This window comes from Castanea sativa, chromosome 1 (genome assembly GCF_040712315.1).
Source record: "Castanea sativa cultivar Marrone di Chiusa Pesio chromosome 1, ASM4071231v1".
NCBI lineage: Eukaryota > Viridiplantae > Streptophyta > Magnoliopsida > Fagales > Fagaceae > Castanea > Castanea sativa.
In genome coordinates this window covers 60,019,984-60,032,762 of record NC_134013.1, presented here as the reverse complement: position 1 = coordinate 60,032,762, position 12,779 = coordinate 60,019,984, and the positions used below count along the sequence as shown (strand labels likewise).

At 32.8% G+C, this 12,779-nt stretch overlaps 1 protein-coding gene across 1 annotated transcript; it reads left to right on the top strand.

The window, feature by feature from the left end:
* Nucleotides 1-4,418: 4,418 nt before the first annotated feature.
* Nucleotides 4,419-11,882, top strand: LOC142622025 (putative methylesterase 11, chloroplastic). Its single transcript, XM_075795433.1, has 5 exons — nucleotides 4,419-4,983; nucleotides 6,302-6,538; nucleotides 7,597-7,740; nucleotides 8,506-8,637; nucleotides 11,345-11,882. The coding sequence occupies exons 1-5, from the start codon at nucleotides 4,624-4,626 to the stop codon at nucleotides 11,621-11,623; spliced, it is 1,152 nt and encodes a 383-aa protein (XP_075651548.1). The 5' UTR covers nucleotides 4,419-4,623; the 3' UTR covers nucleotides 11,624-11,882.
* The last annotated feature ends 897 nt before the right edge of the window (nucleotides 11,883-12,779 follow it).

The window sequence follows — 12,779 nt, the reverse complement described above, 5'->3', positions numbered from 1 at the left end:
ACTTTTTGACAAGTCTAAAAAGTTCTTACTTCTTAGCACAATAAATTCTTTCCATACTTGTCAACCAAAGAAAAAAAAAATTGTCTTTTGAGCGTTCAAAGTAGCTTAGTTTCAAAGTCTCACTTCTGTATAATTTCGTTCAATGCAATTCCCAATGGAGGTCCATATATGGTGTGAATTCTTATGTGACACGCCTAAAGTGGCAAATGATAATGAATATAGTCCATGAACAATAACATTACTAAATATGTTCAATTTATAATACAAAAATATAGCAGCAAGTAGAACTTGACGTCTAATCAATTAAAGGGTTAAAGCCCAAAAAAAGAAAGAAAAATTAGTTTACTAAAGAAAATTTTCCACCCTGAATCACAATCACAAAGCAATCAGTTAAAGAATTATGTAAAGGCTATAAAGTTCTTTGGCTCCCTTCTCACGGCTAATTAAAGAAAGGGTTTTTTTTTTTCTTAAAAATTGCATTGGGATAAGTTCTTACAAAGATGATATCATGTGCATAATTGCCAATATAATAGTTCAATAAAAAAATCTTTGTACTTATAACGAAGATGCCTTCTCCATAGCCCTTTTCTAAGTCCATTTCTATTATTAATTTTTTTTATTTAAATTGATAGTTAAAATTTTGAATTTCTTCGTTAAAAACAAAATTTTGCCAATAGGGCGTTCCCTCTTTTCTACGTTGGAAAATGACAATTGCGTGGTGGTCCTTTTCTTCCTTTAACTCCTTTTTATGGTGAAGAACCAATTAATGGGCAATTCTCTTTTTCTTAATTCCCAGCCAAAATGAAATGTTAATTCTAGGGCAAAAGAAGTGGACCACAAATTTGTAGTACTAATAAATAGCAATCTAGCACCGACTAAAACACAAGTTGATCGATAGTGGATTTAAATGATCGCCGAAAATTCTAGGATTTGGTAGCATTCGTAAAACTTCATGTCGATCTTTAACACCGCCAACCAAAATTAAGATGGTATACGACAAGCCTCTTTTGAATCCAATATAAGATATATTTTTTTTTTTAATTAATGGAGAATATAATAATTTTTTTTTTAGTATAATTTTTACTTTACTCTAATTTAAGTGTATATGTATGTGAAACTCCCTCCTGGAGACTTGAACCCAATTCTTTACTCCTCACACCCTACAAGCATTTATACTTGTGGAGTGACTACTACACTAGGGGTGTGCGGTGATAAGAATATAAGAAGTTAGTAGAGTGGGGTAGTGAGTTTATTGTCTAAAATTCCTATAACTATTAATATGGGAAAAGGGATTAAAACCTACCATATTTTAAAAAATAAAATTTTAATTCTATAACAATTTCTTAAAATAACTTTTACTATACCTCCAATAAAATTGTCACATCAAATTTTTCTTTTTACCCATCTGTATTAATAAAAAACTTTACGTGAAAATAATTTTTTGTATTTTTATATGTTTGTTAATATAAAAAAAATCAAATTAAAATTATCTTTTAACTTCCTGTGCTTTAACCAAGCAAGAAATAAAATTGTTTTCCACTTAAATTTTCTAAAAAAAAATTTTATACACATGAAATTAAATAAGAAAAATAACTTTATTTCACGTAAAATTAAATAAAGAAAATTAAGAATAACTTATCAACTTATTTTAAAGTCATTGGCCAAACATTAAAAAAAAAAAAAGATAACTTTATAGATTTTTTGTTTGAAAAATAATTTATTTTCAAAAAAATGTTATTATTAAAACAAATAGAAAAATTCTAATATAAATGTCTATAAAAATACATTCATTATTTTTTTTCTCAAAAAACATTTTTGTAAAAAATCTCTCTTCACGTGTTTTTAATGTTAGCACACATGGACAGACACAGTCGGGGAAAAAGGGGCTTAATTAATGAAATATAAATACAAACCTACAGCTATATTTGGAAGCTAGCTGCAGCAGTTGACTAGTGACATTTCACATTTCCATGGTTGTGCGACTTGTGTCATATGCTTCAGTTTCTAAAAATCCGTGACATTAGTAAATAGTAATACAACTCATCTATCCATTAAAATCATAAGCATAGTTGATTGGTTTCTTTATCATCAGATCAAAACATCAATTAGTTTTTTATGAACTAAGACACCAATCAGTTTTAGTGTAGGCGGAGATTGAACCCTAAATCTCTTATTCAACTATCAGAAACTTTACCAGTTGAGCTAACTGAAACCCACTTGTAGTTTAACTTGTTCGGATTTTTTAATATATCAAATTGAGACATTCAAACTTCAAATAATCCAAACTCCTGATCGATTGTAAACTACCCTCTTAATACAATTTTTTTGACCCTTGTGTTCCATTTTATGTTACATCAATCACAACTTGTTATATATTTATTTGATTTTTCTTATAAAATAATCAAAGTTTAAAATGAAAAAAATAAAATAAAACACATAGCATACTATGATTGATTATAAAATAGAATACAAAAAGTGGGACAAAAAATCTATACTTAGCTTGTTTTAACTATCAAATTATTTATAAAAAAAAATTGTATATATTGTATGATTCACGAAAAAGATAAGAGTATATATTACATAGATATCATACAAAATATTCTATATGCTTGTAGTTGCTTGTTTCCTCATAGTCACAAGAGTATGCTCAAAATCAGATTGGCCAATTATAAACTATGAATGAAAAAACAAAAGGAAAAGAATAAACATTAACGTTATTAAATAGTAAAAAAAATCATATAAAAATCAATCCCTATATGTATCTTTATAGGAAATCCTTAAAAAAATGCAAAGTTATTATTAAAAACGTGTATAGGTAGTAGGTAACATATATCTTTATAGGAAATATCATTAAAAGGAATCCCAAAGAAAATGATACTAAAATAATCAATCATGAAGCTAACCCAAGAAGTCTAAAATCCATGATACCACTAGTAAATTTAAAAGAATAGGAAATTGCACGAGAACTAGTATAATGTAAATTTTTCCCTCAAATATATTTCAATAAAGAAAAATGAAAAAGTAAAAATTCATGTACTTAAGTACACACTTGCAATAGATTATGGAAAGTAGATTAAGGTCAAAATTTTGACCAATCAACCCTAAAAGTTGCCTACATTAGCTTATATAAAATTGTGCAAAACTGATCCAAATCTACAATAATCATGAAAATTTACACTGGCACAAGTTATTTGCATTTTAGTTTTTTATTATATTTTTACATATCTCGAAAGTGAGGGAAGAGCATGAGTGATGGTTGTGGGGTGTGAAGAGAGAGAAACAACAAAAAAATTTGATATTTTAATAAAATATATTTTAAAATAGATAATTCGATATAGGTGTTTTTCAAAAGTTGTTAGATAAAATAGAAAAAGTAAGTTCTTATACTAAAATAGCCTCTATGCATGCTAATTGCTTGTGCTCAGGGATTTTTCTAGATTTTTTTATAAAATTTTTAAAGTAATATCTGCAATTTCTTTCTTAAACATGTGTTTGAAAGTGGTGTAGTGATATTTAGAAAAGATTGGGTAGGAAAAATACGATGAACGTGAGGGGAAAGAAGAGTAAATTTTAAAAGTTCTCTTAGTTTTTTGTTTTAAAAAAAATGGAGGTGTTTTTATTTGGATGAAAATGAATAAAAAATGGCTAAATTTTAGAGAATAAAAAGATGAACATGAAGGGGAAAAAAAAACCTAAATTTTTGGAGTTTTATTTTTGAATTCAAAAAGATAATAGTTGTAGGTGTTGTAGAAAGTATAGATAGATGAAAATTTTTGCACGAGTTGATGTAAATGCTAGCAAGTTAATTGTCAACTTAAGTGCAACCATAAATTTATTTGTAAATAATTTTATTGTTAACAATAACGGACACTTATTGCTATTTTTAATGGAAATATTCAAAATTTAAATCTCCCTCCTCTAATTATAATAAAAAAAAAAATTTATTTTTGGGTTTGGTTAATGAGTGTCTTTAGAATATTTATTAATGGATCATTTTTAAAAAATTGTTGATATAACTTTTATGAAAAATATAAAAAAAGTTATCAAAAAATTAGTTATTTTTTTCTTTTCCGTTAAAAAGTTTCTAAATATATTTCCTGTACTAATCCTTAGGACATTTGTTAACTTTTTCCTTCATATTTATCCCAGAAAAAAACATTAGTATCTTTGAAGTAATATAAACCCAAATAAAAATAGATTTATCCAAATACACTGTCCATATACATTTCTATTTAATAATAATAATAATAATAATAAAAATACACACGCACACACAAACACTTTGTGAATAGTACATTTCCAAAGTAAATTTGGGTAAGTTGACACAGTACACAGTACACAGCAAAAGCAAGAGACCACCTTTGTGATCAGGAGACACTACGCACTATATATAAAGCTTTAACTCTCAAATCAAAAGTCCCCAAAGCCGTCCTTCTCTCCAAGACTGCAACCCCACTCTCTCTCTCTCTCTCTCTCTCTGTTCAGTTCCTTCCTGCGACCTTCCTTCCTCAATGAGTTTCTAAACTTTGCCAACCCATAAATACAAAACCTCTTTCCCTTCCTCTTCTTCTTTGTCTCTGTGTTTTGTTTTGTTCTGTTCTACTTTTACATGCAGCAGCTTCAATGGGCAACCTGTGTGGCTGTCTGGCTCCCAAGCCAGTGAACAAAAGGAAAGCCACAAAGAGACTTGCCAATGCAAGCAACACAGCAGCAACAGTGTCTTCCAATTCAAGCAACAGGTGGACTCGAATTCGATCATCGCGTAAAGAGAAATTCGTTGATGATGCTTTGATTCAAGAACAAGCTCTTGCTGCTGCCGCCACCATCATTTTACAACAACAACACAACGGCTCTCTGCCTTTCGATCGCTCTGCTTCGCTTAGGTACCCCAACTCTAAGAAGAATCAGCTGCCACGGAGTTCTAGCTCCAGAGCTCGCTCCCTCACCGACCCTCTTCTCCAGCCTCAGCAGCTTGTTAATCAGGTTTGCCTTGGCCTCTGCCTTTCTGGGTTTTTTTTCTTTTTCTTTTTCTTTTTTGTTTTGGTTGAAAGTTGTTGAATTGGATGGTTTTGTTAAGAGTTTGGATTGTTCATCAAGTGTAATATGTGTTTTTTTTTTTTTGGGAATGGTAATTATATAATGAATACTTGAAAGCCTTACCAGCTTGGTGATTAGGTTTGTCTATCTGGGTGTTTTTTTTTAGTTGAAAGTTGTTGAATTGGATGGTTTTGTTAGAGTTTGGATGGTTCTGTTTTTGGATTTCTCTTTCTTTCTTTTTATTTTTATTTTTAAATTTTAATGGTTTTTTGGGTTTTCTTGCAGTGGAGGTGTTGGATATGGAAATTATGGAATTGTATGGTTGTGATGCTGAAATGATGATATGATGTTTAAGACTTCAGGTTTTTTTTTTTTGGGGGGGGGAGGGAAATAAATAATAAATGTTTGATGGCCTTCAATTAGCTTCGAATTGTTTGCTTTGTTTTGTGTGTGTGTTTGTGTGTGTGAGAGAGAGAGAGAGAGAGAGAGCATTGGTATGTGCTGTGTTGCTTTTGCTATCTTAATGGTTGATTGATTAGTGATTACAATGTGAATTGGGAGAAGGGGTCCTTAGTTGATGTATTTTCCTATGTATATAGATATTAAGACTTTTGGAATATGAATTGACTATTCTGAGTATATTCTTGATGGTGCCTGTATGAGCTCTTGTTTAAGCCCGCATTTGAATATATTAGTGGGGGCATGCAATTCTCTATAGTTTTCATCTATTGGATTCTCGTTTAACAAATTAAAGTTCATTGAAGAGGAATCTCAACAAAAAAATTGCAGGTCATGACACTTTGGTGCAGAATCTATGTCTCTAATTCTCTTTGCTATTTAATGTGCACCACTTGGGACAGCCCTTGTCTCTTTCTTCAATACTCTTAAAAGAACCATTGCGTATGTCCACTCCTTTCTATAGTGGCTAAGGATGCATCTGCATCCTAAAAATGGTTACATGACCTGAACTGCTGTCGCTCTTATACTAAATTTGTGATGCAAGGGTAAATGCAGGAACCAATAAAATTATAGGCAATGAATGGCTAAACATTGGAGTGGTTTCTCTTTGTTCTATGCAAAACGTAAATCATGACAGTTAATCTAAAATAGTTACGGCTTTAGACATGACAAGCCTTTATACATAAGGGTGGTGTGAACGAACTGTTTGGGATAAAGTATGGTGTTAAGTTTCAAATTCCTGTTATGCTTTTCACCTCTTATCATTTTGACTTGCTTATGATTCCCAAATATTTCTGTTTGACAGGATATAAAGCTCGATGATCTAGAAACCAGCCATTTTGTCCTTATCCATGGAGGTGGCTTTGGTGCATGGTGTTGGTATAAAACTATAGCACTTCTAGAAGAAGGTGGTTTCAAAGTATCTGCCATAGACTTAACCGGTTCTGGGATTCATGCATTTGACACAAACAGCATTACAAGTCTTTCTCAATATGTGAAGCCACTTAATGATTTTCTTGGAAAACTTGCTGAGGATGAGAAGGTTCTTTTCTTTTGATATTAGCTAAATTATTTATTTAATATTTTATGTGTTCACTGTCACTACTTTTTTCTTAGGGGGAGAGAGGTATTGATGTTACCATGAACAGTTTACTACCAACTTCAAATAGAATTAATGAAAACAAGATTATTAACTGCTAATCACCATGGTGTGTTTCTTCTTACACATTAGAGTTGCTCAAAATTATAAAAGCTAGGGTATTGACTTCTCACCTTTTTGATGTTCTCTTTGTAAAGAATAACATGAGGTGCTTTCCCGCTCCTGCTAGCAAGATCCCTGCCATTTTAAAAAAAATTTGAAGGCTTTGCCTTTCTGGGGATTCATGAGATGAACAAAACTGCCTAATGCAGAAAAAAAATGAGATAGAAAGAGAGGGTGATGAACAGAACTAATCCAGCTTGCTCTTCTTATAAGAATTCGAACTTGCTGTTGGGTTGTTGAGTTCAAAATTCTTATATTAGTCATTTATTAGATTAATGGAAATTGGGATCATGTTCACACTTTTAGCATATAAAATGATATTAACTACATTTGAAAAGGAGGTTATGTGTCACACTGCTAATTTCGAAAGCAGTAATTAAAAAGCTTTTAATGGTTGTACTCAATCTATATTAGTCAACTAGAATAGTGAATTCTGCTGTTGAATTGCTGTTGCTAGTTGTTTGCTATTTCTGCTTAGGGTAAAACTTATGTACAATTCCTTAGGTGTTGTACCTTAGATTCCCCAATTGAATTGAACCACATGTTTGTATTGACAAATGCAGTAAAAACAATGTTATCTTTTCCAAAGACTATTAAATTCAACTATGTGTTTCACTGGTCAATGCAACCATATGGTTGAATTTAATTGGAGAGCCTAAGCTATAGCACCTATAAAATTGTACCGAAGTTTTACCCTTCTACTTATTGCTTTTGGTTTACATTTGTGTTGTTTGATGTTTGAATCTGAATTGGTACTTAAGTTGTCAGAAGATTTCCTCTTCTTGAATAGATCTCTTACATTTTCTCTTTTCGCTTTTTGTTTTTGAAATTTTATATAGGTGATCTTGGTGGGACATGATTTTGGTGGTACATGTATATCACATGCAATGGAAAGTTTTCCTTCCAAAATTTCAAAGGCTATTTTTGTTGCTGCGGCTATGTTGACTAATGGACAAAGCACTCTTGATATGTTCACTAAACAGGTTTTCCCTTCATTCTAGTATAACTGAATTTCATTAATTGTTTACTTTCTTTAAATGATGAATTTCGCAATTTGAAACTTTCTTTAAATGATTTTTGCTTTCTTTTAGTGAAACATCCCCCCCCCCCCCCCCAAAAAAAAGAAAAGAAAAGAAATAAGCATTTTCCTTTTTTAATGAATTTTATTACATTATACAGTTATAGTAATTAGGAAAACTTATGGGTTGAACTGATTCTCAAGATTTCCTTGCATAATCTAGACCTCTCTGTTTGGAACTAGCATTGTGCCTCCACAAATGAGTTACCTATCATGGCCTTTAATGATGCTTAGTGCTTTCTGTAATGTGTAGTTTAGCTATCATTTTCATATTTATTTTTATAAAGTATTGAGAGCCCCCCCCCCCCCCAAAAGAGAGAGAGAGAGAAGGAAGAATTAAAAAAAAAGAGAACTCGCTTTTGCTCTGATATATTACTCAAAATCTTCATGGAATGAAATTACACCCTAGCTAAAATATTAGGTTGAGAAGTAGTTCTAGGCTCTGAGCATGGTGCAAGCCTTATAAGCCTGACACCATGACAGTGAGCCTTGGTGATTCATAAGATGCATATTCTAAGAAATTTCAACCAATGTCTAACCGTTGCATTCCTCTTATGATAAGTTCATCTATAAAAAAAAAAGGGATATATTTTTGTTATTTTTGAAGAAAAAAGTTTAGATATACACATTCTCTGTGTTGACATTGATTAATAAATTAAGTCTATTGCAGGCAGGTTCAAATGATCTAATGAGACAGGCTCAGAAATTTTTATACGCAAATGGGAAAGATCATCCTCCAACAGCTATTGATCTAGATAAGTCATCATTGAGGGATTTGTTATTCAACCAAAGTCCTGCCAAGGTAGAATTTACTTTTAATATAAAATTATATTGAATGTATATTCTTTGATGAGGTGATTTGATTCCTTTGTAAATTGAAGTAGTTATACATAATTGCAAAGTTGGAAGACTGTGTTACTGCATAGCTTGTTAGGAAATAGATAGGCAGACATAATCCCATATGTACTTGTGGAGAAGGATGAAGGTGAACCTGCATGCTGACAGTGTTGGTTCTTGGGTATAGTCTTGACTGGTTCTTCGCAGTTAAGATTTAAGACTATCTATCTGTGAACATTTGAACATTGTAGGTTGTAGCTCTAAACAGGTTATCTCCATGACATTGGTGATGCTGATAAAGGACTTGCTAACTTATTTTGCCTACTGCCAGTGAGTTAAAGCTCAAATTGCACCATTTTGTGTTGGGGAGATTACACTTTAGGGAGATTTCAAATCGAAAGCCCTAATGGGCTCTGATAACAATTTTGGCATAGGATCTTTAGGAATTCAGAATTAAATTAGGGTTCTTGATGAGATCTTTAGGGATGTTGAATAGGGTTTGATGTTTAAGGGTTTTGGAAGGTTAAGTAGTAGAAATATTGGATCTTGAATTAATTTGAGGGATTTTTGGTATTAAAATAATGAATAGAATGAGAAACAAAGAAAGATAAACGATAGACAATCATACTTGGGAAGGAGAATAAAAGATCACACCTAGGAAGGAGAAGGCAATCAAACCCTCAAAGCTTAAAATAAGTTGTTGGAGTTTTCTTAAATTTAAATTTCTCAATTTTTATCTTTATAAAACAAATAAAACCTTTTTTTATAGGCTATTGCCAAAACTATTCCAAGAAGAATTAGGAACCTTATCCTAGAAAGGCTAAGACTCTTAATAGTAACGAAAAAGTAATTAAGAATTTCTAAACCAAATAGAAAGGGATCTTGATGAGCTGGCTACCTTGTTGCACATCATTGTCAGCTCTGGTACCACTTGTTAGAAAGATAAGGCCTTTGGGAGACTTCAATTGAGACCTTAATATAACATATAAAGGCACCACCTTATAACATACAAATGATCTTGGAAAGATAAGACCTTAAGACTTCAATTGAGACCTTAAACCTATGGGTTCTGGTCCTTTTTCCAAGATCATTTGTATAGGGCTTAATAGGCTTGCATTTGCCCCATGGGCTTTCTTCCTTCACCATGTTTCACCCATGGGATCTCATATGCCATCCAAAGGACCAAAGAACCATGTGTTAGTACTTAGTCCCACACACTCATCCATAGGATCCCCATACATTCACATCACCTTGCCACCGTTAGTCTTGTGTTGCATCATTCTTATTTTTGTGGGTCTTTTTCCAAGATCATTTGTATAGGATTTTGTGGGATTGCATTGTGCAATGCTCACTTGTCCAGCCTCTAAGTGCACACTCAACCCTTGCTTCAACTGCAAATGGGACCACTTTGCTACTCTGCCACCGTCAACTCTCATACCACTTACTATGACAACGGAAGTTGTGATAGCACTAGTTGTGGAAATTACACCATGGGGAGACTTCAATTGAGGCCTTAATATAACATATTGAGATATCACTTGCCTCAAGTTCCATACACTCCACGTGGGACTTCCATTCACACTTGTATACCCGACACTCCCTTTCTAAGAGCAAGGTAAAGGGTGAGTTCATGGATTCAAGATTCGCCAGGTGCATTACTTATTCAGAGAAAAATTTCCCGTTTCTTACTAAATTGTATAATTGACAATTATAAAGAGACATGAAGCTCCAAGTTAATATGTCTTGACTCTTGACTGTGTCTTTGCAATGAGTGATATTTGTATGTGGTGGTGTGCACATTGAAGCAATTGAAAAAAAATCATAAAACATGATGAAGATTTCTTTTTTCAAGGATTAGTGGAACATTGTGCAATTGGCTAAATGTTTTAGAGTTTCAGTAATTTTGAAATGGATGTTTTATAAGGTTCTGTGTTGGGAAGAAATTTCTGGGAAGTATGACTTTTAAGTGGTTGCCAATGCTTGCCATGCTAATTTGATTTGCAATCAACAGTGAAGCAGCATTCATTCCACAAAAGTCTGCCTTACTATTTTTCTGGTCACCTGTGTAGATTTGAATTTTTTGGGATGTGCACTTGTTCATATTAGGGAAGTTTCCAAGGCCCATCTCTTTATGTGGAGAAATTATGCAGCCCTCTAGTAGATCACATTACTTGTCCACCATTCCACTAAAAATCTCTTACTTGTTTAAAATTATTGAGTCAGTAATTAGTTTTTGTTTTTTTAAAAAAAATTATCTCAACAATTTTAAACAGGTGGGAATCTTTTAGTGGAATGATGGACCACGTCACTTGTCCACCAGGAGGACCTTATAATTTCTCCTTTATGTGGAAGTAAAATAATTGTCAGCATGAAGCAGTTTGTTTTTTCCAAGGGAACAAAATACAGTTTTATTTTGGAGTGCACTGCTTGCATTGTCCTTTATTTTTTATTTGGGTTTACAAATAGAGGACACAATTGAGTAGCACATAGAAGCCATTCTAATAGAAGTTGCAAACACTCATTGGTTCTTAAATTCTGGTGTCACGTCTCTCTTTTGTGTGTGTGTGTGTGTGTGTAAGAGAGAGACTATAGTGTCATTTCCCTTCTTTTAAAACTTTTTCCTTTCTGTTTCTACTATTCTTGATGATCGCATTCTGCTTCTACCATTCTAGGATGTTGCTCTGGCGTCTGTTTCAATGAGGCCAATACCCTTTGCACCAGTTTTGGAGAAGCTCTCTCTTACTGACATGAAATATGGATCTGTGAGGCGGTTTTATATTGAGACTCCAGAAGACAATGCAATATCCAGCACTCTCCAAGAGAGCATGATAAACTCAAGCCCCCCAGAACGGGTCTTTCGGGTAAAAGGCGCTGATCACTCGCCATTCTTCTCAAAGCCTCAAGCACTACACAAGTTATTGGTAGAGATCTCAAAGATCCCCTCAACTTAAAAATCAGTCTTGTAGGTAGATGGTGTCCACAGGTTTCTTCATGCTAAAGCTCCACTGACATGATATAGTCAAACTACTGGATTCAGTAATGTATGCACTTGCATTATAACATGGTTACGAGTAATGTAAATGCTCGTAGCATTGAAATAATTTTATCTAGCGCTTCACATTTTTTTTCCCCTGAGTTAGTTCCGAAGCAAGATATGTTCATATGTATGGTACTGAATATTCAACATGTTTTGAGGTAGTTTTTCTACCATTTTGGTGAATTCATTTTTAGGTAAATTTTGGGGGCGGGGATTCAAACCTGGAGATTGAACACCACCGCTGCCATTTTGGTGCATTCTTGTTGTATATGTTGGTCAAAATCAAATAAATCTCATGGTCTTTTTGAATGGTTGATCGGATGTAGTGTATCTGAAAGTCAACATAAAGACATCTATTAGGGTTTTTTATTTAAAAAAACAAAGAAGGTGAGGAGTGGGGAACCGAACAATGGCATCGAAACCGACCAATTTGTAAGATTTATGCAAATATTTAGCTAGGGCATGACAGCACAATTAACATCTCTTCTAACCCAACTAAAAACACGCTAGATAAAACGTATGCTAAGCTCAAACATATTAAAGAGAAGTGAAAATAGACCATTTTGTAAAGGGTGGTGTTAATGGGCACTAAAAAGTGCCCTTTAATAACAATTTTTTTTTTATAAACTTTATGACAGTTTTTTGCAGTCTTTGACAGTTTTTTATTTTTTTCATTAATTTTTTTGATGACTTTTTTTCACTCTTTTTAAGTAAGATCCAAAAAAGGAAACATTAACAAGCACCGTCTAGTACTCGTTAACATATCCCTTTTGTAAAAGGTAAACCTGAATTTAAAGCATCCAAAAAAGGAAAATTCTGTAATGACCCATAAACCATAATTATGTTCTAGTTCCCATGAGACAGCCTTTCATAAATAAACTTTTCTTCTTTTTATCATGATTTTGCCCATATTCTCCACCAAACAGTGGCTTCAGTCACCAGATCTACCCTCCTGCAGTGGAGCAAAGCTTTATATGCAAGATATTAGTAGGTGTAGTGGTCCAACAGACAGACACACTTCATTGCAACTGTGAATTTGTCCACATTCTTGATGCTTTAACACAAATTTT